The sequence below is a fragment of the Malus sylvestris genome, chromosome 11 (assembly GCF_916048215.2).
Source record: "Malus sylvestris chromosome 11, drMalSylv7.2, whole genome shotgun sequence".
Taxonomy (NCBI): domain Eukaryota; kingdom Viridiplantae; phylum Streptophyta; class Magnoliopsida; order Rosales; family Rosaceae; genus Malus; species Malus sylvestris.
In genome coordinates this window covers 1,722,050-1,748,009 of record NC_062270.1, presented here as the reverse complement: position 1 = coordinate 1,748,009, position 25,960 = coordinate 1,722,050, and the positions used below count along the sequence as shown (strand labels likewise).

The window sequence follows — 25,960 nt, the reverse complement described above, 5'->3', positions numbered from 1 at the left end:
TTAACACAGTTAATCATCCAAAAAGTAATAGAAGTTATCCACAACTTGACAGTTTTTTTTTCATGGTGTATGGATATATTTCCAACAGTTCTTTGTCATTTGTTTATATGCATTTGCACCTGCATCTGCATTTACTGCAGATATATTTGCACATGCACACATTTTTCCCTCTTTGGGTTTGATGGAGTGTGCAGCTAGTCAGAGCAGGAACGAAGAGATGGATGAGGAAACTGAATTTTCTCGCTATGCTATCGAAGAAAATGAACTACAGCTAAGAACCCAGCAGGTTGAATGGCAGCCTTGTAATAATACAAAATAAGCAAGGGTAAAGTCGGAACTACACTGTGATTATGAACAGTATTTCAGTTGTTTTCAATTTTAATATATATTGAATTTTACAAACATATACGTGTATGTTTGTTAGTGGGCCATTTGAGAGTCAGTATACTTGTCGTACTGAATAGTCAGTGTCTAAGTATTGTCCTAAATTAGTAAATTTAAAGTTTTAAAGTGGTGACCTTAATTTTATTTGGGATCCAAATTTTAAATAGTTTTCAAATTTCCCTATAAAATGAAAGAGTCTGAGAGAGGAGCAGAGACTTGGTGAAAAGAAGTTATAGAATGGAAAGGGTAGTGGTAAGGAAAGATGAGAGAATTATGACAAGGCTGGCAGATGAGTTCGAACAACTGGCCGCTCAGCTGAACTCTCCGGCACCGATCACCATGGAAATTGGCAAGTTCACCCAAGCCTGTCGTCTCGTTTCTCCTCTCATTCGACACCTAGGCGTCGCTTCGAAGTTCGCCGACATAGAGTACTCTGCTAAGGTATTATTCATCTCTTAAACTTGAGAGTTTGATGCTTTTTGGTGAAGGGGAGATTTGGGTTGCAACCTTGTCATTGCCTTCTACATTTGCATCAAATTTCAAAAGTTTGATATAAAACTTGGGTGTTCTTTAGGGTTTGGTGGATTGTGATTGATGAGTGCTTTGATTTCTTTGGTGCATTTGACTCATGGGAAATATACACATGATTAAATCAGTTACTCATTTTTAAATACATAATAAAACTTGAGGATACTATACAGACAATAAAAAGGGACCAAATTTTATTTTATATACGTCCTTATTGTTTATTCAGTGTTCCTCAACTTTATAATTGATTTGCTCGTATTTCCTTTAGATTAAATGGATTTTTTATAAAAAAAAATTATTATTATTAATGGGGGGAGAGGGTTTTAAACTATTACAATTATTTAGAAGAGCAAAAGTTTCAAACTCGAAATGGATAGAAACTCAACACCATACACACTAGGATATTGGACCACATGTTGATTTAATAGTTTATAAGTTATAGCTAATTTAGTTTCTTAGAGCAACTTCCTGTGCAAGGATATGTAAAATTGAGAAATGTAAATGAACATTTTATAACTCTAGAGACATGTTTTGCTGTAGTAGGAGAATATAAATTTCATGATGAAAATGAAATGCATCTAACTTTTTTTTGTTATTGATTTAAAAAAAAATTAATGTGATGAAATTTTTATTCATTGCGTTAAAACAATAAAAGGAAGGTAAAAATACTAAATAAAAAACTCAATTATGTAAATTCCTAAATATTTCTTATTATTCATATGTATGGTGATGCATGAGATGTAAAAATGAAAATATACTACTTTTTTTTTTACATCTTCTGGTGAGGGTGAGTAATTTCGATATTGAAATTCCGGTGCACTGAATTTCAAATATATTTTTAAGTTATATAATACACATTTAAGACATTTTACATATTTCAAAGATGATCTTAATTATTTATATTTTCTTTTTTATTTTGTTCATATACTTCCCTTTGATGTGAGTGTTTCTTTGGTTTTGTTTAATTAAATTTTGGCTAATGTGGTGGTTACCAGGTTAGTGTGATTGAAAAGGCAGGAAAGTCAGTTAATACCCTAGAAGATTCGCTTGACCGTGAAATACAACAGAATACCTTTAAGCCCCATAATAGTGCTTCGAGATCCCTCATCAGAGTGAGGCGTTCACTTGAGATGCTTAAGATAATATTCGAGCAAACTATGGCCTCAAGGTTTTACTTGTCTCAAACCTAGCCTCGATCTTCTCTGAATTCATTGTTTCATTAACATGTCTAAAATCATTTTCGTTTGGAAATGCAATTTCATCTTAAGTCTGCTGCTACGTCCACTCATATGTTCTATTTTCTCATATCCACTTAATTTATATTTCCGTTCATCATGAATTTTTTTAATGTTTAATATTCATCAAGTACTTTTAATGAAAGTGTTTTTGGGTTTCAAGAGCACTTAAAGTGCTTCTTGCTAGAAAGTATCAATTATGTGATTTTTGCAGGAAACACTTCAAGTGTTTTTTCAAGATTTACTTGCATTTTTACTAAGGATTTGTTTCAAAAATACTCTTATCAGACGCATTTTTAATCATTTTAAAAGTACTTTCAAACGAGCTCATAGACTCTTCTCGTTCTAAACTCATGATATCCATTATACTATGACTTAATTATTCTACTTAAGGCACATAATTATTTATTGACTAATGTTTGAATTAATTATTCACAAAAGAACAAACCCTAAATCAATGACTACTATCTCTTATTTTTTGTATGTCTCTATAATTTTGCAGCTACCTCTTATTTTACTATCACAGATTCACAGTTACTTATAACTTGATTTTTTTTTCTTTTCTCTTTTTTTTTTACTTGGGCAGCGAAAAATCAATCATGGATCCGGTTAAAACAGCATATAACCAAGTTTTGTACCCCTACCACGGATGGGCTCTCAGAAAGACTTTTGTGGGTGCACTGCACACCCTTCCTACAAAGTCACTGTTCTTCAAAAGGGTAAAATTAGATGGTAAGACTATTCAAGTATGTAACTCATCATTGTCATACTATCCGCTTCCAAACCAGGTCTCTAGCAGACTAGCTCATACCTATTGACATTAGGCTAGAGATTTGGGATTGATCGGTTTGACTGCTCATGGTAGCGGTAGCTACCGTGGCCGGTTGCAGGTTCTTTATTTTCATATCCAATATAGAGAAGAAGAAAAAAAAAAATCTTACGTCCAGATATTGAGCATATATAATTAACATGAATTTACTATGAATGCTATATGTACATGGGTATTTTAGGGTTGGACTTCATTGGTAACACAGTTTGTTTGGTATTCAATTTTATCAGAAGCATCGGCTTTTGTTCAGATGCAAAGGACAGTTACTGCATTAGCTCCTCTGATACACTACATCGACAACTTATTCCATTCAAGGGAGTCAACTCAAGAGCTGCTACGCTTGATTTGATAGATTTCCGTCTTTTCGCATGTACTCATGCAATTTTACAAATATTCTTTTATTTCCTTATTTCAAATGTATGGTATGAATATCGGTGTGAACCTTATAAGGATTGTTATTCGATTTGGTTATAGTTATGGTAAGGGAAATTTTATTTGAACCCATATTTTATATCTCAACACCCAGCTTACTTTTTATATCCACATTGTATTTGATTTATCTATCATTATCTTTTTACGCCCAACGTTATTTCCAAAACCGCCCTTACTTATCAAAACTCAACTCAATCAAACTTCTTTTTACACCCAACTCAAATCTACTTAAAAATAAAAAATAAAACCCTAACCAGTCCATCATCTCCATGGAGCAAATGCCCTTCTCTCTCTCTTTAAAAAATCCTTCCATCTCCCATGGTTGTCATTCTGCACCCCCATCTACTACTCCGTAGTCATCCAAACATCTTCCTCTTCCTTTTCTTCATCATTTGACATCTCTAAATTTCTAGGGCACTAATTAGCTTAATAATGGGTATGTGTTCAATTGATTGGTTCAATTTTTACGTATTAATTCCCTTTTCTTTTCAATTAAATGAGCTTCTGGTTAGAGTGTTTAATGAGTTTGGTATGTTTCAATTAAATGAGAATCTTCTAGACTCTATATTCCTATATGTGGTAGAAAAATTGGTACGTCCATGATAACTTTTGGTAGATCAATGAATATTTTTAACCGTGAATAATTTTTTTTTTGGTCGAAATCGTGGATATTTATTAGATACAAAAGTTGCTGACAACAATTCACATTACATTGAACTGTGGCTAAAAAGTATATCGCCTTTGCATGTTTTAAAGGCGAACTCATAGCTAAGCAGTTTTTATTATGGAGCAAAACTTCAGAAATTGATCTAACCTGGATGTGTAATAGAGTTTATGCATTTTAATGATTAAATTGATAAATATTTCAACAACATATGGATTTCATATCGTAGTATCTTTTAGCCTCTATATGCCACAAAAGTTGCGGACAAAAAATCACAATACATAGAATTGTGGTAAAAAAGTATATCGCCTTTGCACGTTTTATAGGTGAACTCATAGGTAAGCAGTTTTTATTGTTGACCAAAACTTCGGGAATTGATCTAACTTGAATGTATAATTGAACTTAAGCATTTTAATGATTAAATTCATAAATATCTCGACCGTATATGAATTTAATAGTGTCTTTTAGCCTCTATATTGGTATCTGTGGCAAAAAAATGGGTACATCCATGAGAAAATTTTGTAGATCAATGAATATTTTCAATCTGAATATTTATTAGATACCATAAATTATAAGTCTATTCACGAAAGTCTAAGTCAATGCCACGTACAATATTTGTTAAGATATATTTAGAGAACTATTATTAGCACTCCAAAAATCTCATTCAACACTTTGCACAAGGGTATTTTTCTTTCTAATTATAGAAAGTTTGGAGTACCAAATGAGATTTTTGGACTGCTAATAACAATTTTCTATTTTTATATACATTTTATTTTAGTTTGGAAGTCAACTTCCTTTTTTTTTTCCTTTCTTTATCAAGTTGGGAGTATCACTGACTGTGACCTTGTACAACTAGTTGTTGAGTCGTTTTGAATAATCAACATTATTTCTTACAATGTCTTGGGCGTATGAATAACAGAAAGAAAACAGTCATGATACAAGCTGAATAAGAGTAGTACTAATTAATAAACAATTTGTGCATGATGTTTGCTTATAACCAATTGGCATGAAGGGACAAATGTGTATGTTTCATGCATGACTTGGAATAGTATTAGTAAAGTCACACAGGGCAATCAACTTGTTGGGAAGTGGCCCTTTACCACAGTGGTGAATAAGTGTTGTGCTCTTGCATGCATGGATGGAGCTGGCTTAGGCTCAGCGGGGGCGGATGCCCCCACCTAATTATTTTTGGTTGAAAAAAAATATACTATTTTAGTTGCTTGTGACATTAGTATTAAATCTTTTATGCACTATTGCCATCGTTGGAAGAGCATATTCAGCTGTAAAATTTCTGTTGAGAAATTGGATGAGAGATCAATAGATAAATGATAACATGATTATTTTTTTTATAGAGAGAGATTTGATGGTATTAGTAATGAAGTTGTCATTCAACGTTTGAAAACATGAAACGTGTTGAGAGATATTGTAATAAGTTGTATAAAAAACCTTATGGATTAATATGTAAGTATTTTGTTGAGTACATTCTTGAACTTTTAATTTGTGACTTTGCTATTTGAGGATGCCCCCATCCATGCAGATCTCTAGCTTCGTCCTTGCTTGCATGACAGCGTGGGTTCGAATTTTTTCGGTGACTAATCTAACATCTAACTTACTAATGCTATTGCTCAACTCAAAAAAAAAAAAAATCAAAATGTATGTAGTGGATAAACACAATCTCAAAATTTAATTAAACTCACATAACAATGATAAATAAAGGCATTATCACAACTTAGGGGTGGTGAGCAATCCCATTAAAATAGAACTTAATATATACATATTAAAAACAAAAACAAATTGATGCAAAATCTCCCGACGACTAATACTATTTCAAGTCATGCATGAAACATACACATTTGTCCCTTCATGCCACTTGGTTATAAGCAAACATCATGCATTTACTAATACTATTCCAAGTCGTGCATGAAACCTATACATTTGTCCCTTCATGCCACTTGGTTATAAGCAAACATCATGCAAAAGTTGTTTACTAATTAGTACTACTCTTATTCAGCTTGTATCATGACCGTTTTCTTTCTGTTATTCATACGCCTAAGATATTGAAAGAAATAATGTTGATTATTCAAAACGAATCAACAACTAGTTGCACATGGTCACAGTCAGTAATACTCCCAACTTGATAAAGAAAGAAAAAAAAGGAAGACGACTTCCAAACTAAAATAAAATGTATATAAATATAGAAAATTGTTATTAGCACTCTAAAAATCTCATTTTGCACTCCAAACTTTCTATAATTAGAAAGAAAAATACACTTGTGCGGAGTGTAGAATGAGATTTTTGGAGTGCTAATAACAGTTCCCTAAATATGTCTTAACAAATATTGTACGTGGCATTGACTTAGACTTTCACAAATGGACTTATAATTTCTGGTATCTAATAAATATCCAGATTGAAAATATTCACCGATCTACAAAATTTTCTCATGAAGGTACCCATTTTTTTTGCCACAGATACCAATATAGAGGCTAAAAGACAATACGCTATTAAATTCATATGTGGTCGAGATATTTATGAATTTAATCATTAAAATGCATAAGCTCAATTATACATTCAAGTTAGATCAATTCCCGAAGTTTTGGTCAACAATAAAACTACTTACCTATGAGTTCACCTATAAAACGTGCACATGCGATGTACTTTTTAACCACAGTTCTATGTAGTGTGAATTTTTGTCCGCAACTTTTGTGGCATATAGAGGCTAAAAGATATACGATATTAAATCCATATATGGTCGAAATATTTATAAGTTTAATCATTAAAATGCATAAACTCAATTACACATCCAGGTTAGATCAATTCCCGAAATTTTGCTCCACAATAAAAATTGCTTAGCTATGAGTTCGCCTATAAAATGTGCAAAGGCGATATACTTTTTAGCCACAATTCAATGTAATGTTAATTGTTGTTCGCAACTTTTGTATCTAATAAATATCCACGGTTAAAAATATTCATTGATCTACAAAAAGTTATCCTGGACGTACCCATTTTTCTACCACATATAGGAATATAGAGTCTAGAAGATTCTTATTTAATTGAAACATACCAAACTCATTAAACACTCTAACCAGAAGTTCATACCGATTATTAAGCTAATTAGTGCTCTAGAAATTTAGAGATGTCAAATGATGAAGAAAGGGAAGAGGAAGAGGTTTGGATGACTACGGAGGAGTAAATGGGGTTGCAAAATGACAACCATGGGATATGGAAGGATTTTTTAAAGACAGAAAGAAGGGATTTGTTCCATGGAGATGATGGACTGGTTAGCGTTTTATTTTTTATTTTTAATTAGATTGAGTTGGGTGTAAAAAGAAGTTTGATTGAGTTGAGTTTTGATAAGTAAGGGTGGTTTCGGAAATAATGTTGGGTGTAAATAGATAATGATAGATAAATCAAATACAATGTGGATATAAAAAGTAAGCTGGGTGTTGAGATACAAAATATGGATTCAAATAAAATTTCTCTTATGATAATTTCCCTTTTTCCATTGCCTGCCATTCTATACTTCATGTACTGTTGGTCAACTTTTTTTAACTAGAAGGTCTAGACCAGGGTTGGGCATTTAAAAAAAAAAAACCAATTGAACCGCCTAAAATGCACCAAAGGTTTGGTTTAGTTTGGCACAATTCCCGCCACTTCATGTTTTTGGCACAATTCTGGTACCAATATGCCAAAAATATAAGGTGATGGAAAGTCCATAAAGAATTCTACTTTGAGAGTCTTCTTAGCATTTCTCTTTTTTGAATTATCAAGGACAAACTGGACACAAAAGTCTAAAAACTGAAAAGATGCCTTGCACTGACGTAGCACTTGTTTATATAAGGGCGGAGGCAAAAATTTTAAAAGGAGTGTGGGCTAATCTAAAACTACATTAATAAAACATGGGTAAATTACATAGTAGCCCCTCAGGTTTGAGCTCTATTGCAATCTCATACAACATCTTTAAAACATTTCACTTTCATACCTCAAGTACTATTTTATTTCAATTTCATACAACCGTTAGATTTTCCATCCATGGATCTGTTAAATGCTGACGTGGCTGTCACATATATGACACGTGGCTGCCAAATGTCTGCCACATGGCAAATAAAATAATTTTTTAATTTAAAAAAAAAAAAAAACATATCTTCCACTTTTTTTTTTCTCTTTCTTCTTCTTCTCTCTCTTTCTTCTTCTTCTTCTCTTTCTCTTTCTTCTTCTTCTGGGTTCGGACCTCCTTTTTTTTTTTTTCTTCTTCTTCTTCTTCTTCTTCTCCCTCCTCCTCCTCTTTCTTCTTCTCTTCTTCTTCTTCCTCCTTCTTCTTCTGGGTTCGGTCCCTTTCTTCTTCTTTTTTTCTCTTTCTTCTTCTTCTTCTTCTTCTCTTTCTCTTTCTTCTTCTTCTTCTTCTTCTCTTTCTTCTCTTTCTTCTGGTTCGGACCTCCTTTTTTTTTCTCTCTTTCTTCTTCTTCTTCTTCTTCTTCTCTTTCTTCTTCTTCTTCTTCTTCTCTTTCTTCTGGTTCGGACCTCCTTTTTTTTTTCTTTTTTTTTCTTCTTTTTCTTCTTCTCTTCTTCTTCTCCCTCCTCCTCCTCTTTCTCTTTCTTCTTCTTCTTCTCTTTCTTCTTCTTCTTCTTCTGGGTTCGGACCTTTTTTTTTTCTTCTTCTTCTTCTTCTTCTTCTTCCTCATTTTTCTGGGTTCGGTCCCTCTTTTTTTTTCTTCTTCTTCTTCCTCCTCATCCTCCTCCTCTTTCTTCTTCTTCCTCTTTCTTCTGGGTTCGGACCCCTTTCTTTTTTCTTTTTTTTTTCTTCTTCTTCTTCTTCTTTCTCCTCCCTCCTCTTTCTTCTTCTCTTTCTCTTTCTTCTTCTTCTGGGCTCGGACCTTTTTGTTTTCCTTCCAATTTCAGGTTTAAAAAAAAAAAAAAAATTATTTTATTTGCCACGTGGCAGCCACGTGTCATATATGTGGCAGCCACGTCAGCATTTAACAGATCCATGGATGGAAAATCTAACGGTTGTATGAAATTAAAATAAAATAGTACTTGAGGTATGAAAGTGAAATGTTTTAAAGATGTTGTATGAGATTGCAGTAGAGCTCAAACCTGAGGGGCTACTATGTAATTTACCCATAAAACATTCTTTGTCAACCAAAAGAAGGTAAAAATACAATTTTGTCTTCTACCACAAAACAGAAATCATGAGCAATAAGGTAAATTAAACAAACTAAGTTTTACAGTTTTTTTTCAGAGCCTCACCTAATGGTGATCCTAACATCCTCTAATTTTAAAAAAATGACATATAAAAAAGAAACTTCTCTCTCTAATCACATTCCTTTTTTTCTCTTTTTCTCCTTCCCATTTTAAAATAAAAATATACAAAAAAGAATTAATTATTAAAAAAATACTGTTAAAGTAACAAAAATACCCCTGCATTATTTGATGCATTATTAATTACATTATTGCTAGCCCATTGTGAGGCTAAGCCCACCCCCTCCTCCTTAGTGTAGATAGTATCGTTTGTAAAAAAAAATCATTTGACAACTAATTTAATCACATTCTTATGTGCGTGCAAAAGACATTTTTTATAACCGGCATCACACGCCTCGTAAGATGTTCTGAATGTGGTTAAAAATGGAGAAAATAATATTTAATGAACAACTGATTGAATCACATGATTGCTAACCTATTGTGAGGTACTAATTTAAAAAAATGTACAAAAAGTTTCAATTATTAAAAAATACAGTTAAAATGACAAAAATACCCTTGCATTATTTTGGGTTGCTTTTGAATTTTTTTGTTTTGGGGGTATTTTTGTCCAAATTTTTTTGGTGAAGCTTGTGACCCCAAAAGGGGTTGTTGGCTTTATACGCTTCTTACGTTGTTTTGAATGTGTTTAAAAATAGAGAAAATAATATTTAACGAACAAGTGATTGAATCACATTATTGCTAGCCTATTGTGTGGTACTAATTAAAATACGTGGATAATAATGTGATTAAATTGGTTGTCAAATGATTGTTTTTTTTTTAACAAACGATATTATCCAGGGGAGGGGAGTGGGCTTAGTCACACAATGGGCTAGCATATATTTAAAACGTGTAAGTTGATAGGAGCATATTTATGCGACTTAGTTAGCTTGTTTTCTTGCATTTATGTTGTTAGTTCCTAGTTATTTTAGTATTTTAAGCTATTTTCGTGTGTTTGTAGGTCCAAAGGGCTAAAGTGGCAAGAAAGTGCATTTTGGAGCAGTTTTGGGCTTGGAATGGATAACACATGTATGGAGCAAGGTGGATGGACGAAATTGAAGACCAAAAGAGGCTAGGATTATGCTGAAGTTATGAAGAAATTAATTCAAGAAAAGGAAGTAAAGGATGCAAGCAAGAAAGAAGGAAAGTTATCCATGTTTCCTTATTTTGTCCTTAAACTTTCCTAATCCTTTTCCCACCTAATTTCCAGCTGCAAGGATGATCCTTAATTAAATTAGGGCATCTAAAACCTGATTTCTAGAAGGCCTTACCCATTCCTACATTGATGCCGCACACTGCAAGGATCCTTCCTTGCCGCAACTCCCTTTCCCTTTCTCTCCAAAATCTGCCACATATCTTCCTTCCCATTTTCTCAAAGTTGTGCCGCATATTTCCTTTCCCTTTCCCCTTGAATTCTGACATTTAATTACCTTTTTCTTTGAGGATTTTAAAAGCATTACCGAGAGAACTTTTTTTCCCTCAAAAATATAAAAAAATTACCAAGAGGATTTTTTTCCCTCGAAAATACTGAATCAATTTCGTCAACATGAGTAAACCTTCGGAAATCACCATTCTATTTCCGATAAGAACTTTACTTGTCGTTAATACAACTGGCGCCAATTCTTCCCACCAAACAAAAATGCATTTCCGACAAAACTTGAGACTTTTTCCGAGGACATTATGTGCGTTGGTAATAAAAATTTGTTTCATGCCATGTTACCGACGACCCATATTTTATGGTCGTAAAATGTGCTTTTTACGACGGTTTTTTTTGGGCCCTCGGAAAATCTTCGTCAGTAATGACTACTTTTTTTGTAGTGAAAATGTTTGCTGTCTACCTACTAATTAAGAGAGACAGTACTCATTCGCTCTCTGGGACTGTTCGTCATGAGCTTAGACTTTATTTGGATGCCTTTGTAGGTGTTGCCATCTCCAACGGTAAACAATCAATCTTCAGGACCCTCCATTTATAAATACTAAATAGTCATTTTGGTTGGATGAGTTGAAGGCAGTTAATCTGTGTGTACAATGATCATTGCTAACTTCTAGCAAGAAACCAACATGATTCAATTAACGAAATAGTTTCATTGTAGCCAAAATATTCACCCACCATATTGTCCATCTTAAATACTTGCTTGGGAAAATGTTTGGTTTTCAAATTCTTGTATCATATTCTTCATAAGTATCATGGTAGTTCCAATTTTATCAGATGTTATCAAAGGGACTCTGATTAGTATCATAATCAATCTTATATGTCTTTTTAGTTTGGTAAGGGTGAGATATATATATCATGTACCACGTTATTATTAACATTTGTAGCAAATTATTAGTCATTAATATTAGACCATGCTGGAAGAAAGTCAAATATTTAGACTAAATGAATAATATTAGATCATGCTAGAAAAAATTATGGATATTTCACATAATAATGAGATTCTAATTAAATAAAAAAAAAATTAAAAAATCTTTTTATGACAAAATTAAGAAAGTCAATTAATTTAACTTAATTAACTATATAAATAAACATTGAATAACATGTTTTTTTTCTTAATAAAATAATGTATGTTTAAGGTGAGAGTTTTAAGTACATATTATATGGCAGGTCCGAAAAAAAAAATTCATAGGATAACACCTACAAAAGAATAAAAAAAATTAAGAGTTAGAAAATGATTGTTTTTGGAGTAAATGAAAAGGCGACGAGGGGCTAATAAATTAAAGAGTAAATTGTCTTTTTACCTGAACTATTACTTCAGTTAAAATTGACCTTCTGAACCTTTTTTTTTGGTAAATTAATCCCCTTAGCTATTTGAAATATGTTAATTAATCCCTTGTCATTAGATTCAGTCCACTATTCTATCAAATTCAAGGGCAAATTAGTATTTTTACCATCAATTCTTACATGTCATTTATAACCACCAATAAAATTATGACATGTGGACACATAATAATGTGTAATGACAATGTGAAATAGTCCTTTATGTAAACGTTTGATTTCTTTATGTTTTTTATTATGTTATAAGTTTTTTGAATTATTCAATGTCCACGTGACATTATTTTGTTGGTGGTTATAACTAAAAACTAAGAATTAATTATTCAATGTCCACATGGCATTATTTTGTTGGTGGTTATAACTAAAAAGTAAGAATTGATTATGGATGCAAATTTTCGTCATCTTCTCCTCTGACGAAAATGCACCTGGAAAATCATAACACCTAAGATTAAGGCCAAAAGCCTCATGCGCCCACGATGAATGGAGGACTTTGGCCGAATAATCTCTGATGTCAAAGTTAGAATTTGAAAGAAAATGTGTTTAGGAATTTGTGGGTAGATAATGATTTAACATTTTAGTGGGAGAATATGACTATTTATATGGGAGTGGCCGGCTCCATTTGGAGAATAAGGACCGGCCATATATGGTAGAAATATGAGTATAATTGCAAGAAATTATGTAAAATAATATCTTGCAATTAACTTGGCAATTAATCATAAATTGAACAGAAAAATTGGGAGTTACCTTTTGAGTGAGGATTTGACGAGGTGTGATGAGAGAGATTTGAATAAATCCAATTTTTATCACTTTTGACTCTTCCTTGATTGAGCTGTTATTGTCCGTCGTATGCGTGTGGGAATCACGGTGCGCATCGAGGGTAATTTTGTCATTTTCACCTAATAGTCCACGTGTTACCTTCATAATTTTCTTGATTATTTTTTGCTCCATATTGATGATAAAAAGTCTTAACTTGCCCTTGAATTTGACGGCATAGTGGACGGAATCTAAAGGCAAGGGGTTAATTAGCAGATTTTAAATAGTTTAGGAGGTTAATTTACTAAAAAAATAATTTAAGTGATCAATTTCAACTGGAGTAATAATTTAAGAGGTCAAACCATAGTTTACCTTAAATTAAAACAATATAAAAGGGGAAGATGGAGGGACCACATCTTGAAGAGATAAAAAAGAGACGCGCCTTCTTCTTCGCGCGAACACCGAACGCAGCCTCTGCAACAAATATTTTTTTTCCATATTTCAGCGTTCTCGATACGTCCTCTTAGTCCCCGACCAGCCCCTGCCAGCTCCGCTTAATTCTGTCCAGGCTTCCGTCTAATATGCTTTCCCATTTTGTGACCGATCTTTAGAACAGTGAGTCCATCTACAGCTCTACAACTAGAGAGAATTATCTGATAAGTGAATAGTTGTGCTAACACCCCACCCCAACAGCAACCTAGTCGAAGTTGAACTGAACGGCCATGGCGGCGGAGTCGAGTTGGTGAACCAAAGCACGGATCATCAAGTTGTCAGGTATAAAGAGAAAACGCAAATGTACAACCCGTTGGAAATTATGTATTTAATTTACTTAGATTAGAAATTGAGTGAGTGACTTACGGATGTCATTTTATTTCTAAGTTATTTTCTTAACTCTCTGTTTAGAAAATGAAATTACTACGGTTTATTGGTAGTATTCATTTTCACTTATATGTAGAGGTGTTAGGTTTGATTTTCACTAAAAGCGAATTTGAACCACATTAGTGCTAGTCTATTGTGAGACTAAGTCCATCTCTAAAAAAAAAAGTACTAATTAATTTCAAATAGACGGAATTTGAATTTACGGATTTTAATATTTTTAGTACTTGCTGTCTACCTACTAATTAAGAGAGACAGTACTCATTCGCTCTCTAGGACTGTTCGTCATGAGCTTCGACTTTAAGGAAAACTACCGAAAAGTCTAAAAAAACTTCCCTTTTAATTAAAAGTCATTTTTAAAGGTATAGTGAATAGTACCAGGGAAATGTATAAATATGGTTTTTCGTTAAAAGTGAACAGTATCGGGAGTATTTTGTTAAAACTCTCTTGACTTTATTTGGATGCCTTTGTAGGTGTTGCCATCTCCAACGGTACACAATCAATCTTCAGGACCCTCCATTTATAAATACTAAATAGTCCTTTTGGTTGGATGAGTTGAAGGCAGTTAATCTGTGTGTACAATGATCATTGCTAACTTCTCGCAAGAAACCAACATGATTCAATTAACGAAATAGTTTCATTGTAGCCAAAATATTCACCCACCATATTGTCCATCTTAAATTCTTGCTTGGGAAAATGTTTGCTGTCTACCTACTAACTAATTAAGAGAGACATTACTCATTCGTTCTCTGGGACTGTTCGTCATGAGCTTCGACTTTATTAGGATGCCTTTGTAGGTGTTGCCATCTCCAACTGTAAACAGTCAATCTTCAGGACCCTCCATTTATAAATACTAAATAGTCCTTTTGGTTGGATGAGTTGAAGGCAGTTAATCTGTGTGTACAATGATCATTGCTAACTTCTCGCAAGAAACCAACATGATTCAATTAACGAAATTGTTTCATTGTAGCCAAAATATCCACCCACCATATTGTCCATCTTAAATTCTTGCTTGGGAAAATGTTTGCTGTCTACCTACTAATTAAGATAGACAGTACTCATTCGCTCTATGGGACTATTCGTCATGAGCTTCGACTTTATTTGGATGCCTTTGTAGGTGTTGCCATCTCCAACGGTACACAATCAATCTTCAGGACCCTCCATTTATAAATACTAAATAGTCCTTTTGGTTGGATGAGTTGAAGGCAGTTAATCTGTGTGTACAATGATCATTGCTAACTTCTCGCAAGAAACCAACATGATTCAATTAACGAAATAGTTTCATTGTAGCCAAAATATTCACCCACCATATTGTCCATCTTAAATTCTTGCTTGGGAAAATGTTTGCTGTCTACCTACTAACTAATTAAGAGAGACATTACTCATTCGTTCTCTGGGACTGTTCGTCATGAGCTTCGACTTTATTAGGATGCCTTTGTAGGTGTTGCCATCTCCAACTGTAAACAGTCAATCTTCAGGACCCTCCATTTATAAATACTAAATAGTCCTTTTGGTTGGATGAGTTGAAGGCAGTTAATCTGTGTGTACAATGATCATTGCTAACTTCTCGCAAGAAACCAACATGATTCAATTAACGAAATTGTTTCATTGTAGCCAAAATATCCACCCACCATATTGTCCATCTTAAATTCTTGCTTGGGAAAATGTTTGCTGTCTACCTACTAATTAAGATAGACAGTACTCATTCGCTCTATGGGACTATTCGTCATGAGCTTCGACTTTATTTGGATGCCTTTGTAGGTGTTGCCATCTCCAACGGTACACAATCAATCTTCAGGACCCTCCATTTATAAATACTAAATAGTCCTTTTGGTTGGATGAGTTGAAGGCAGTTAATCTGTGTGTACAATGATCATTGCTAACTTCTCGCAAGAAACCAACATGATTCAATTAACGAAATAGTTTCATTGTAGCCAAAATATTCACCCACCATATTGTCCATCTTAAATTCTTGCTTGGGAAAATGTTTGCTGTCTACCTACTAACTAATTAAGAGAGACATTACTCATTCGTTCTCTGGGACTGTTCGTCATGAGCTTCGACTTTATTAGGATGCCTTTGTAGGTGTTGCCATCTCCAACTGTAAACAGTCAATCTTCAGGACCCTCCATTTATAAATACTAAATAGTCCTTTTGGTTGGATGAGTTGAAGGCAGTTAATCTGTGTGTACAATGATCATTGCTAACTTCTCGCAAGAAACCAACATGATTCAATTAACGAAATAGTTTAATTGTAGCCAAAATATTCACCCACCATATTGTCCATCTTAAATTCTTGCTTGGGAAAATGTTTGCTGTCTACCTACTAATTAAGAACTCATTCGCTCTCTAGGACTGTTTGTCATGAGCTTCGACTTTATTTGGATGCCTTTGTACGTGTTGTCATCTCCAACTGTAAACAGTCAATCTTCAGGACCCTCCATTTATAAATACTAAATAGTCCTTTTGGTTGGATGAGTTGAAGGCAATTAATCTGTGTGTACAATGATCATTGCTAACTTCTCGCAAGAAACCAACAAGTTAAACTCTCGTTCTCCTCCTCTGCTATTTATCTCCGACACACCTGATTCCTCAATGCTAATCTCAATCTCAATCCCTCAATGGATTTCGAATCGAAACCTTCAATCGGTTGGTTGCCAAGAATCTGCACGCACGGAAAAGAAATGTTGACTGGTTGGCTACCGAGAAAACGCAAGAAAACGATAGGATTACAGTTACAATTTAAAAATCGAACGATCCAGTACCTACCTGTATCTGGAGAGGAAGAGCAATACATGCTATAATCCAGAGATGGATACACTAAATGCACTGATTTCTAATAGAGTATCATAATCTAAATTATATAACATTTGATATTATTGTCTTCCTCCCTTAAGGAATTCAATTTAGGATAAAGAAATGAGAAAGTGTTCTGCTGGATTGGAATTTGGGAGATTCTTCTGCAAAATGGAATGCTTTCTCTTTCTTCAACTTGGAGCGTAGGAGACAGACAGTAGAGATAGGAGGTGAGAGTTCTACATAAGGGTAATTAAGTCTTTTTAACTTTAATTTTGGTTAATTTTATAACAAATGAAAAACATAGGCTATATTCCACTAGGTGGTTCTCAAAATGGTTATATTTCCAAAGTTTCCTTTCTTATTTATCTAATAATTTAAAAAGATAATGCTAAAACCTACTTCAATTCTTAGAGTAAAACTTAAATTTTAGGTTTTAAACTTACCCCAACTTGCTTCAACTGTGACAACCCGTCACTAATTTCCTATGTAAAATGTCGATTATGTCCTTGTTGATAAAGTGGAATCCGATGTGTACATTATTATCCGCCTTTTTGTTTTATTTTCATTTTATCGTATTAAAATAATACTCGTAATTACGAACGCATAAGCGCAAACTAGACTCAAATCGGATTTGTAACGAGAACTTACATTAGTTTAAAGTACGCTAACAATAGGTAAAATTGTACATACCAACTAAGCGGTATTATTTAACAGCACAGAATTTTGAATGTCAGATTTCAGATTTTTTCCCACGTTCTCACCTACATCTCCCGTGCACTCATCTACTCTCCCTACCTAACAAACTAAACCACCATTCTCTCTAACCTTCTCTCTCTCTCAAACCTTTGCACTCTCTCTCTCTCTCTCTCATTCTCACTCTCTCTCCCTCATACTCATCTCTCTCTCTAACCCGTGTGTTTTCTTCACTCTGCAACTCAAACACAAATCATCAAACGTTAGAGAACGGACTCCAAATTACCATCATCGTATTCGTATCATCCTCACGAGTCCATCCATATAAACAGAATAAAAAATGACTGAGTTTCGTGACGTCGGAGTTTTGGCGGTGACTTTGGAGCTATTTTTGTAAAGAATGACAAAAAGGATGTTTGCCAGAATAAGGATTTCATTCATTGAGTTGAAAAATATATATAACTGTGATCCTATAATCAAGGAATAATACAATCAAGTTAATTATTCTATACAAAGTCAACTATAATCAATTATAATCAAAGTAAATTCTTGGCTGCTAATCTATCCCTAACTTTGTGGTTAACCTAAATTTTCTAGGTTAAAAATTTTAGGTTTTAACCTAAGGGTTTGAGATGGTCACACTAAATTTTTAAATAAAGTTTGCAAACTAAATGATGTGTCACAAATAGAAAATAAGCACGTTAAACAACACTGAGCAATAATTCAATCATCAAAATCCACATAATTTGTTTTGCAAAAATTGGTTTAGAAATTTGGTTTCCCTAGTATTTTCCAATCTAAAGATATAATGAAATTTAAATACAGAAGGTGGTAGTTGGTAAATGTGCTAAGGGCTACGGTGATGGTCTGGTGGGTAGTGGAGGAGGTTTGATGATTGGTGGCAGCAGTGGCAGTGTTGATAGTGGAAGTCATAGTTGTGGTGTTTACAACAATGATGGTGGGAGTGGAGGTAACGGTTGCAACGGTAGCACTAACTGCGATAATGGTGGGCGTGGTGGTGGTAATGGCAAGGTGGTTGTGGCATGATGATGGTAGAAGTGAGGGTAGTGGGTGTGTAAAAGTTAAGGAGATGATAACTATAACTTGTAAAAATTTAGAAATGAAACTATTTACTTGAAATTTAAAGTCGGAATTTAAAAACTCAACCCTAACCATACTACGCACTGAGTCTCTACCATGCATCTTAAAAATGAACTCTAGTAGTTCCTTGCAAATAGATTATAGATATGTTTTTTAATGGTCGTAAATACTCAAAAAAATAATAATCACGCGCTCCAAATTACAATCACTATATAAATATCCTTTCTTTAGTTATATAGGCCGCTAGTGGTTGTAATTCTCAGAAACTAGACACCTTAGTATTCTTGTAAGGATAAATTCAATATAAATCCAATTTGTGAGTTATTACGAGGAATAGTCCACTTTCTAAAAATAGGTCCATTGATTATTATCTTTTTATTAAGTCTGTCATAAAACTGAAAATTTTAAGGAATTGTAAAATTAAATTCCTTCAACTGTAACAATCCATCGGAATTTACAGAACAAAAGGGCATATTTGTAGTTTCACTAAGTTTGGGACATTTATTTTAAAATTATGCTTTTGGGTCTTATTTGGTGTGCCCAAGGGCCCACTCCCTTTGGTTGTACCCCGACCCTCTTTCCTTTGTTTCCCTTTTGGACCTGTGAGCTCTCCCTCTCTCACACAACTCTCTCATCTCTCTCCCTCACTTTCACTCTCTCTCAAAAACCAGCCCTCCTCGAGGGCACTACAAGCAACAACAACGACAACATTTCCACCACCGCCCAAACCAAGAGCACCACGAGCTTTGTCTCGTCCTCACGAGCCTAGAACACCCAAACTCACCTCGAACTTCCCTTCCGGATCGTCGGGATCGAAACCAAGTCGGGCCGCTACCTTTCAGGCCATTTTCCGACCAAACCACGGTGAGTTAGCTATCGAGAAGGATACCATTCTCTTTGTCTCGTCGAGAAGTATGATTTTTGTTTTTGAATCACTTAATTTCGTTGAGTATTGAAGAAGTTATGAACTTTTAAAGTTTACCCAATTTCCGACGAGCACGGCCACTTGTGAGGCATTTTCTGACCAATACACGGTGAGTTAGGCATCGTGCAAGGTACCATTCTCTTCATCTCGTTGAGTACTACAACTTTGGTTTTTGAATCACTTAATTTGGTTAAGTATCGAAGAAGTTATGGGTGTTTGAAGTTGTGCCCAAAAACCGGCCAAACTATGACCTGAAACCAAGTTGACCAGACCTAAATCCTCAAACCCATATCTAATAACCCTTAAACCCAAAACCATACAACCCAGAACCGTTGGGTTGGGCTACGAAGCCCAAACCCAAATGACTTTTGGCCCAACCTAGTTACAAACACATTGACCCAACAGAACCAAACCCATATGTGAAACCCAAGCCCAAGCCCAAGCCCAAGCCAAAACTCAAACCCAAATCCAAAACGCAAACCCAAGCCCAGACCCGTTGACTTTGACTGACCATTGATTTTGACCGTTGACCGGACAATCAACGTTGACTGTGGGTTGATTTTTTCGGGTTTCGGTCGGAATCTCTCCTAGACTAATTTTTGACGTCTTAAACCCGTTTATGATGTATGTTTTCCAAAATTCAATTGTTATGATAGAGTTTTATTAATTGGATCTTTTATGTGCTTAGGTATGTTTATTAATGGCATTTCCATCCACCCTTATTTACACAGCTCTTCGCCAATGATGTAAGGTGAGTAGACCTCTTCTAAAATGCATGATTTTAGTATTAGTAATGCATACATGAAAAGCATGATTTAATGGTTACGTTTTATGAGTAAATTATATTTTACTTTATGAGATATCATGTTTTACTGAGAATATTTTGAAGTACCACACTTTATCAATTTTACGTTCTTCGTAGTATATATGATTGATGACTATATACTACTAATAGGTTTTACGATATGACGTTTTGGCTACTGAACTTCGATTAAGATAGATATATACTTATGTAATTACTTAATGGTTTTTCAAACGGTTCTGCCTACGGGCGAATGATACTTTTATATATGATTTAGAGTGGGTGCTGTAGGAGCCTACGGGTGATTGATACTTATATTGGCTACGGTGCCTACAGGTGGAAGGTATTTATATTGGCTACGGTCTGGCGTTTGGTTGGTGCATACGGACGGGAAATATTTATATTGGCTTCGGCTGGGCGTAGGTTAGTGGCTTCGGCCGGAAGATATTTATATTGGCTTCGACCGGGAGATGTAGTGCCTACGCGCGAATGATCTACCTACTAGCGCGTGATGTAGAACATTCGGATGAATGAAGAAGTGTTCTATATGCCTTCGGACGAATGAAATATTATATATATGTATATGCCTTATATATATACCACTGCTAAGCACATTATATATGATATATATGTTTTATGAAAGGTTTTATGGCATGCTAGGATTTCGGAAAAACCTATTACTTATTATGCTATACGAGTTTTCTAAACATGAGGGTTAGTACATTAAAGATTAACTATTTTAGTATTATCTATGTATCAACTTGGTCCACTCAAGTTTTGTTTTGCGCCTCCTCAGAACTTATAATCGATACGTTGCGTCAAGGCATTCCGGCATCAACATCTTGAGTCCTCTTGGTGTAGGACCTATTCCCTTGTTCATTCAATTTTATATTATTTCTTTTTGATGTTCTATATTAGTTGTATGCTCTGAACACGTTCCTCATTTGCATATTAATTATAATTAAATTTACAAGTTTTATTTATGTTGGTTATTTGTTTTAGTTCTCATGCATCCTAATATGGCTTCGTCACCTTCAGGTGTCGGCCAGCACGTGTCTACCCTGATGTTTGATGAATATCAGGGCGGGCGTGTCATCAACTGTAGTGCATTCTGTCTCTTTACTAAATAATATCTAGATATTATTACTTTTTTGTCAATAATCTACTTATACCACAGATAAATTATTTTTAGTTGCCTATATTATAGATATTTTTTTGTTTATAATCTACCTCTCATTATTAGTTGTATTCAATACTATCTTAAATAAATTTCGGTTAAAACATTTTATGGTCTTATTAATATAGGTATGTTACAAACTTATAATTAGACTCAATTTAAAAAACAAATTAGATTTTTGGACTGAATCGATTCAAAACAAACTATTTTTAATTAGCAGACAACTAGAAAGTCCAAACTATCCTTTTGAAGCTTAGCTAAAATTAATTTAGCTTCAAAATAGGAAGGATGAGAGATTTTTTAGGGTGACGAGAACACGTCCGGTGTAGAGTGCATCAAGTGTCATAATACAACTGGTTGAAAATTTGAAAGAAAAAAAAAATCTTCAACCAATTGTATTATGACACTTGGTGTATACGGCCGTGCTCGGGCAAACTGAAAATTTCTCGAAGAATGATTGGAGATGCTCGAAAGTGTTTAAAGAGTTCGTTCCCAGTCCTACTCCAAAAACTACAAACGAAAAAAATATAGTTGGATTCTTTCTCTGCTGATCCTTCGTCTACCTTTTCTGTTATCAGACATCAGAAGAACCAAGCCTAAACATCCTCTCATAGTCATTGAGATTCGTCCGAGGCACAAAACGCTCTCAAAGTCTGTACCAGTTGAAGCTAAAGAAGATCCAGGTTAGTCATCTAGTTATCAAAATCCTACATAGTTTCTCCGTTTTTGGTGGTACCTATTTTATTGTTTGATCTTTGAATCTTACAATTTGTTTTTCTCTGTTATTTATTTATATTTATTTAAAAAGGACAGGTATGGAAATTTGTAGTTTTGTACTACGAGTTGGTGAGTTGTTATGGACTCCAGCGAAGCGTAATGTGGGTTACTTGGTGCATTACAAGAGACACATACAGTCTCTGGAAAAACTGATAGAAAAGCTTGAGACCACGCAGAATGATTACCAGCAAAGTGTGGATGCGGCGTTAATGAATGGAGACAAAGTTAAGTCCGAGGTTCAAAAATGGCTCAAGGATGTTGACAAGGCCATAAACGATGCCAAAAGACTGAATAATGAAGCCGGAGAAGACAAAACATGCCTCGGAGGCTGCTGTCCGAATTTGAAATGGCGTTACGGTTTAAGCAAGAGAGCCGTTAAGGAGGCAGAAGAAATGAACAAGCTTAATGAAGAGAAAAGGTTTGAAACAGTTTCGCTTCAAGTTCACCTACCCGTTGAGTTTGAGACCATGTCAACTGGAGATTTCGAAGCATTTGAAGCAACAAGGCAAGCCATGGATCAGGTCATGAAGGCACTGAAAGACGATAACGTCACTGTCATTGCGGTCCATGGAATGGGAGGCATAGGCAAGACGACCATGGTGAAACATGTCGGTGTGCAAGTGGGTAAAGGCAAGCTCTTTGATCATGTGATTATGGCTGTCGTTTCCCAAAACCCAAACCTGGTAAAGATTCAACAACAGCTTGCAGAAATGCTGGACTTGAATTTGAATCAGCAGACAGAAATAGCCAGAGCAGCTAGATTGAAGGAGAGAATAATGAGAGGAAAAAAGATCCTTATAATTTTGGACGACATTTGGAAGACAATAGATTTGTCTCTCATAGGGATCCCCGATCACTACGAGCTCCAAAACTGCAAAGCCAAAGTTCTACTCACCACAAGGATAAGGAATGTATGTCATGCCATGAAGAGCCAAGAAAAGATTCATCTCAATATCCTATCAGAAGAAGATTCTTGGGCCTTGTTTGTGAAAAAGGCAAACAGGTCTTTTGAATCAACCAATTTCTATGACATAGCGAGGAAGGTGGCTGGAGAATGTGGTGGTCTCCCGATTGCTTTGATTGCAGTTGCAAGAGCACTCGGAGACAAGGACTTGGAAGAATGGAGAGAAGCAGCTCGACGACTAGAGATGTCCCAAACTACCAACCTTGATGACGAGGGGGATGTGTTCAGATGTATAAAGCTGAGCTACGATTACTTGAATGGCAATGACGCCAAGTCATTTTTCTTATTTTGCTGCTTATTCCCGGAGGACTCTGATATCCAAATTGAAGACTTGCTGAAGTATGGTATTGGGAAAGGATTGTTTCGAGATGCCAACTCAATGCAAGAAGCCAGAAGCACAGCACATTCGGTGGCCAAGTACCTCAAAGCTTGTAGCTTGGTTTTGGATGGTGAAGAAGACGGATGTGTAAGAATGCATGATGTGATTCGGGACATGGCAATACTAATTGCATCATCTGGGGATGGCCATGGATTCTTCGTAAAAGCTGGCTGCGACTTAAAGGATTGGCCAAAGAATTCACTCGAAGACTACTCTGCAATCTCCCTAATGGGGAATGAAATCTGCAATCTTCCTGACGAGTTGGTATGTCCAAAACTCCAGATTTTATTACTACAGTCAAATTTTGAAGTAGAGGAGATCCCAGAAGATTTTTTCCAAAGCCCAAATGCATTAAGGGTATTCGACATAAGTAGTACCCAAATTTCTTCATTACCCTCATCATTTAATCTCTTAACCAAGCTCCAAGCGCTGCATCTAGATAATTGTCAGACAATAACGGATGTATCAATTCTCGGAGAACTGAAAAAACTGGAGGTTCTTAGTATGAGAGAATCTGTTATTGAGGAATTGCCAGAAGAATTTGGACATTTGACCAATTTAAGGATGTTGGATCTCACTTTGAGTGCCTACATTGCAACAATTCCATCCAATGTGATATCGCGGCTGTCCAAATTAGAAGAACTATACATGCAACAGAGTTTTGCTGACTGGGGCAAGAAAGTTGAAGGAGAAGATGACAAAACTAATGCTAGTTTTGATGAGCTAATTAGCTTGTGTTACTTAAACATTTTGAAGGTTGACATTTCTGATGCAGAATGCCTTCCGAAAAATGTAGGGTTCCTTCGAAACTGGGCAAATTTTGATATATGTATCAGCAGAAACCAATTTCATCGGTCCATAAATGTGCAATTATCAAAAAATACTATTACTCCACATTCAACTTCAAGAGCCTTGCTTCTGGACACAACAATCAATACGCTGCCAGATTGGTTTAACATCACAGTGACGGAGAGAGCGGAGAAAATAATCTACATGGAGCCTAGAAGTTTAACTAACATTCTTGTGGAGTACGATCATTGGAAGTCACATGGACTAAAGTTTTTGCATATCCAAGCGTGCAGCGAGATGGTAACTTTGATGAACACAGTAACTAGGGTTCCAAATAAGCCTGTGCTCGAGAGCTTGGAAGAGTTGCGTCTCTTCTTATGGGACTGCTTGCAGCAGTTATGTGTTGGTGAATTACCGCAGGGGTCGCTTGGAAATCTCAAGATCTTGGGGGTGGAGCAGTGTGATGGTGTGACGGATGCACTTGTTCCATCTAATCTGTTGCGGAGACTACAAAATCTTGAAGTACTTATTGTAGGTGGAGCCGACATGGTTTATACATTCAGATCTCAAGGGCTTGAACAAGGAGAAACGGTCTTGACAAAATTGAGAGAGATGAAACTGGAGAATCTACCAGAACTGACAAACATATGGAACGGTCCTGCTCAGCCTGCAATGTTTCATAATCTTAAAACTTTGATAATTTCCAAGTGCAAGAAACTGAAAACTCTCTTCACATTCGACATAGCTCAATGTCTGCTGCAATTGGAAGAGCTTTGGGTGGAGGAATGCCATAGCTTGGACAAACTTTTCGGCGTAAGTGAGGGATTAATAGTGCAGGATGACGAGATCATTTTTCCACAACTGAAGAACTTAGCATTGCAAAGTCTTTCAAAGCTGACAAGCGTACTCGCTGGAAGTGCTACACTTTTGTGCCCTTCGTTGGAATACTTGCATGTGCTGGAGTGCCCTGAGTTTTTAACCTCTACTTCTGACTTCCACAGCAATATGCAAGTCCAAGTAAACAATGAGCAACATTTCCTCTTCCTAAGGAAAAGGTACATCTCTCTCATGCATAAATTTTCATTTGTCATTTCCTTTTCTTTCTATTTTCTCTATTTTCTTCTAAGGAAATGGGAATGGCTAAAATCATCACAAATCAAGTACCAATTGTTGAACTGATCAAAATTAATTACCGACGACATATCAATCTGACACTAGAATTTAAAAATAAATTGAAAAAGGGTCCAATGATCTCCAACAATTGAGTAACTTATTATGATAATGTACCTAATTGTTTATCTTTTGCTTTGAATTTTTTATTAAAGCTTAACATTACAGAATGCTTTATAAATTTGTTTGGAGAGCAAAAACCAAAGCAAATTGCTGAGTTATACTTCTCCTTTATTTTGAATTGACCAAAAGGTTGTCGGAGCAGAGGTAATTAATTTTCCTGGAAGAAGAAGCTGATGAACAAAGAAGCAAGAGGAATTTCTCAAGGTTCACAAGAAGAATAATATTCCTCACATATTTTCCTATATTTTTTTTAATAGTACTCCATTTTCGTTTCTACTCAAATAGAAAATACGAGAAATTATTGCCCGCACGTTGTTGCGGGATTAAAAAATGTAAAAAGGATTATGTTTGACAGATATAAAAAATTGTGTCATAAAAGATTAATACAATTCATTGCTATATTTAATTGATACTCCACATAAAATTGTAGAAGTGTTGGCTATCTACGTACATAGAATATTACACATTCCACTTGGGTAGTTTTTGTGATTTTCGATCAACAGCAGTACTTACATACAAAAGGTTATGGAACTTTGGGCTATTTACATGCAAAAAACC

The 25,960-nt window shown here is 35.0% G+C and overlaps 3 protein-coding genes and 2 long non-coding RNA genes across 19 annotated transcripts in view; 4 read left to right on the top strand and 1 right to left on the bottom strand.

Moving 5' to 3' along the window:
- Positions 1 to 25,960, top strand: part of LOC126589255 (protein EMSY-LIKE 3-like) — a 60,426-nt gene that overhangs the window by 23,861 nt on the left and 10,605 nt on the right. The gene's annotated exons all lie outside the window — the stretch shown is intronic.
- On the top strand, positions 542 to 3,480 carry LOC126589261 (accelerated cell death 11-like). Its single transcript, XM_050254515.1, has 4 exons — positions 542 to 825; positions 1,908 to 2,080; positions 2,734 to 2,879; positions 3,207 to 3,480. Exons 1-4 carry the CDS (start codon positions 622 to 624, stop codon positions 3,323 to 3,325), a joined length of 642 nt encoding a protein of 213 aa, XP_050110472.1. The 5' UTR covers positions 542 to 621; the 3' UTR covers positions 3,326 to 3,480.
- On the top strand, positions 13,206 to 15,044 carry LOC126589268 (uncharacterized). Of its 2 annotated transcripts, none has more exons than XR_007611786.1 (2): positions 13,206 to 13,601; positions 14,821 to 15,044. It is a non-coding gene; the product is annotated as an uncharacterized LOC126589268 (long non-coding RNA). The 2 variants fall into 2 exon arrangements; XR_007611785.1 differs by lacking the exon at positions 14,821 to 15,044 and adding an exon at positions 14,177 to 14,400.
- Positions 15,922 to 16,675, bottom strand: LOC126589269 (uncharacterized). Its single transcript, XR_007611787.1, has 2 exons — positions 16,473 to 16,675; positions 15,922 to 16,368 (listed from the first exon to the last, which is right to left on the bottom strand). It is a non-coding gene; the product is annotated as an uncharacterized LOC126589269 (long non-coding RNA).
- Positions 18,849 to 25,808, top strand: LOC126589247 (probable disease resistance protein At4g27220). Of its 11 annotated transcripts, XM_050254475.1 has the most exons (7): positions 18,850 to 19,330; positions 19,910 to 19,972; positions 20,360 to 20,446; positions 20,820 to 20,880; positions 21,779 to 21,883; positions 22,014 to 25,164; positions 25,532 to 25,808. In XM_050254475.1, exons 6-7 carry the CDS (start codon positions 22,016 to 22,018, stop codon positions 25,548 to 25,550), a joined length of 3,168 nt encoding a protein of 1,055 aa, XP_050110432.1. In that variant the 5' UTR covers positions 18,850 to 19,330; positions 19,910 to 19,972; positions 20,360 to 20,446; positions 20,820 to 20,880; positions 21,779 to 21,883; positions 22,014 to 22,015; the 3' UTR covers positions 25,551 to 25,808. The 11 variants fall into 11 exon arrangements, with proteins under 11 accessions (XP_050110436.1, XP_050110428.1, XP_050110438.1 ...); XM_050254479.1 differs by lacking the exon at positions 20,820 to 20,880 and having other exon boundaries at positions 18,849 to 19,330; positions 22,009 to 25,164; XM_050254471.1 differs by having other exon boundaries at positions 18,849 to 19,330; positions 20,360 to 20,880; positions 22,009 to 25,164.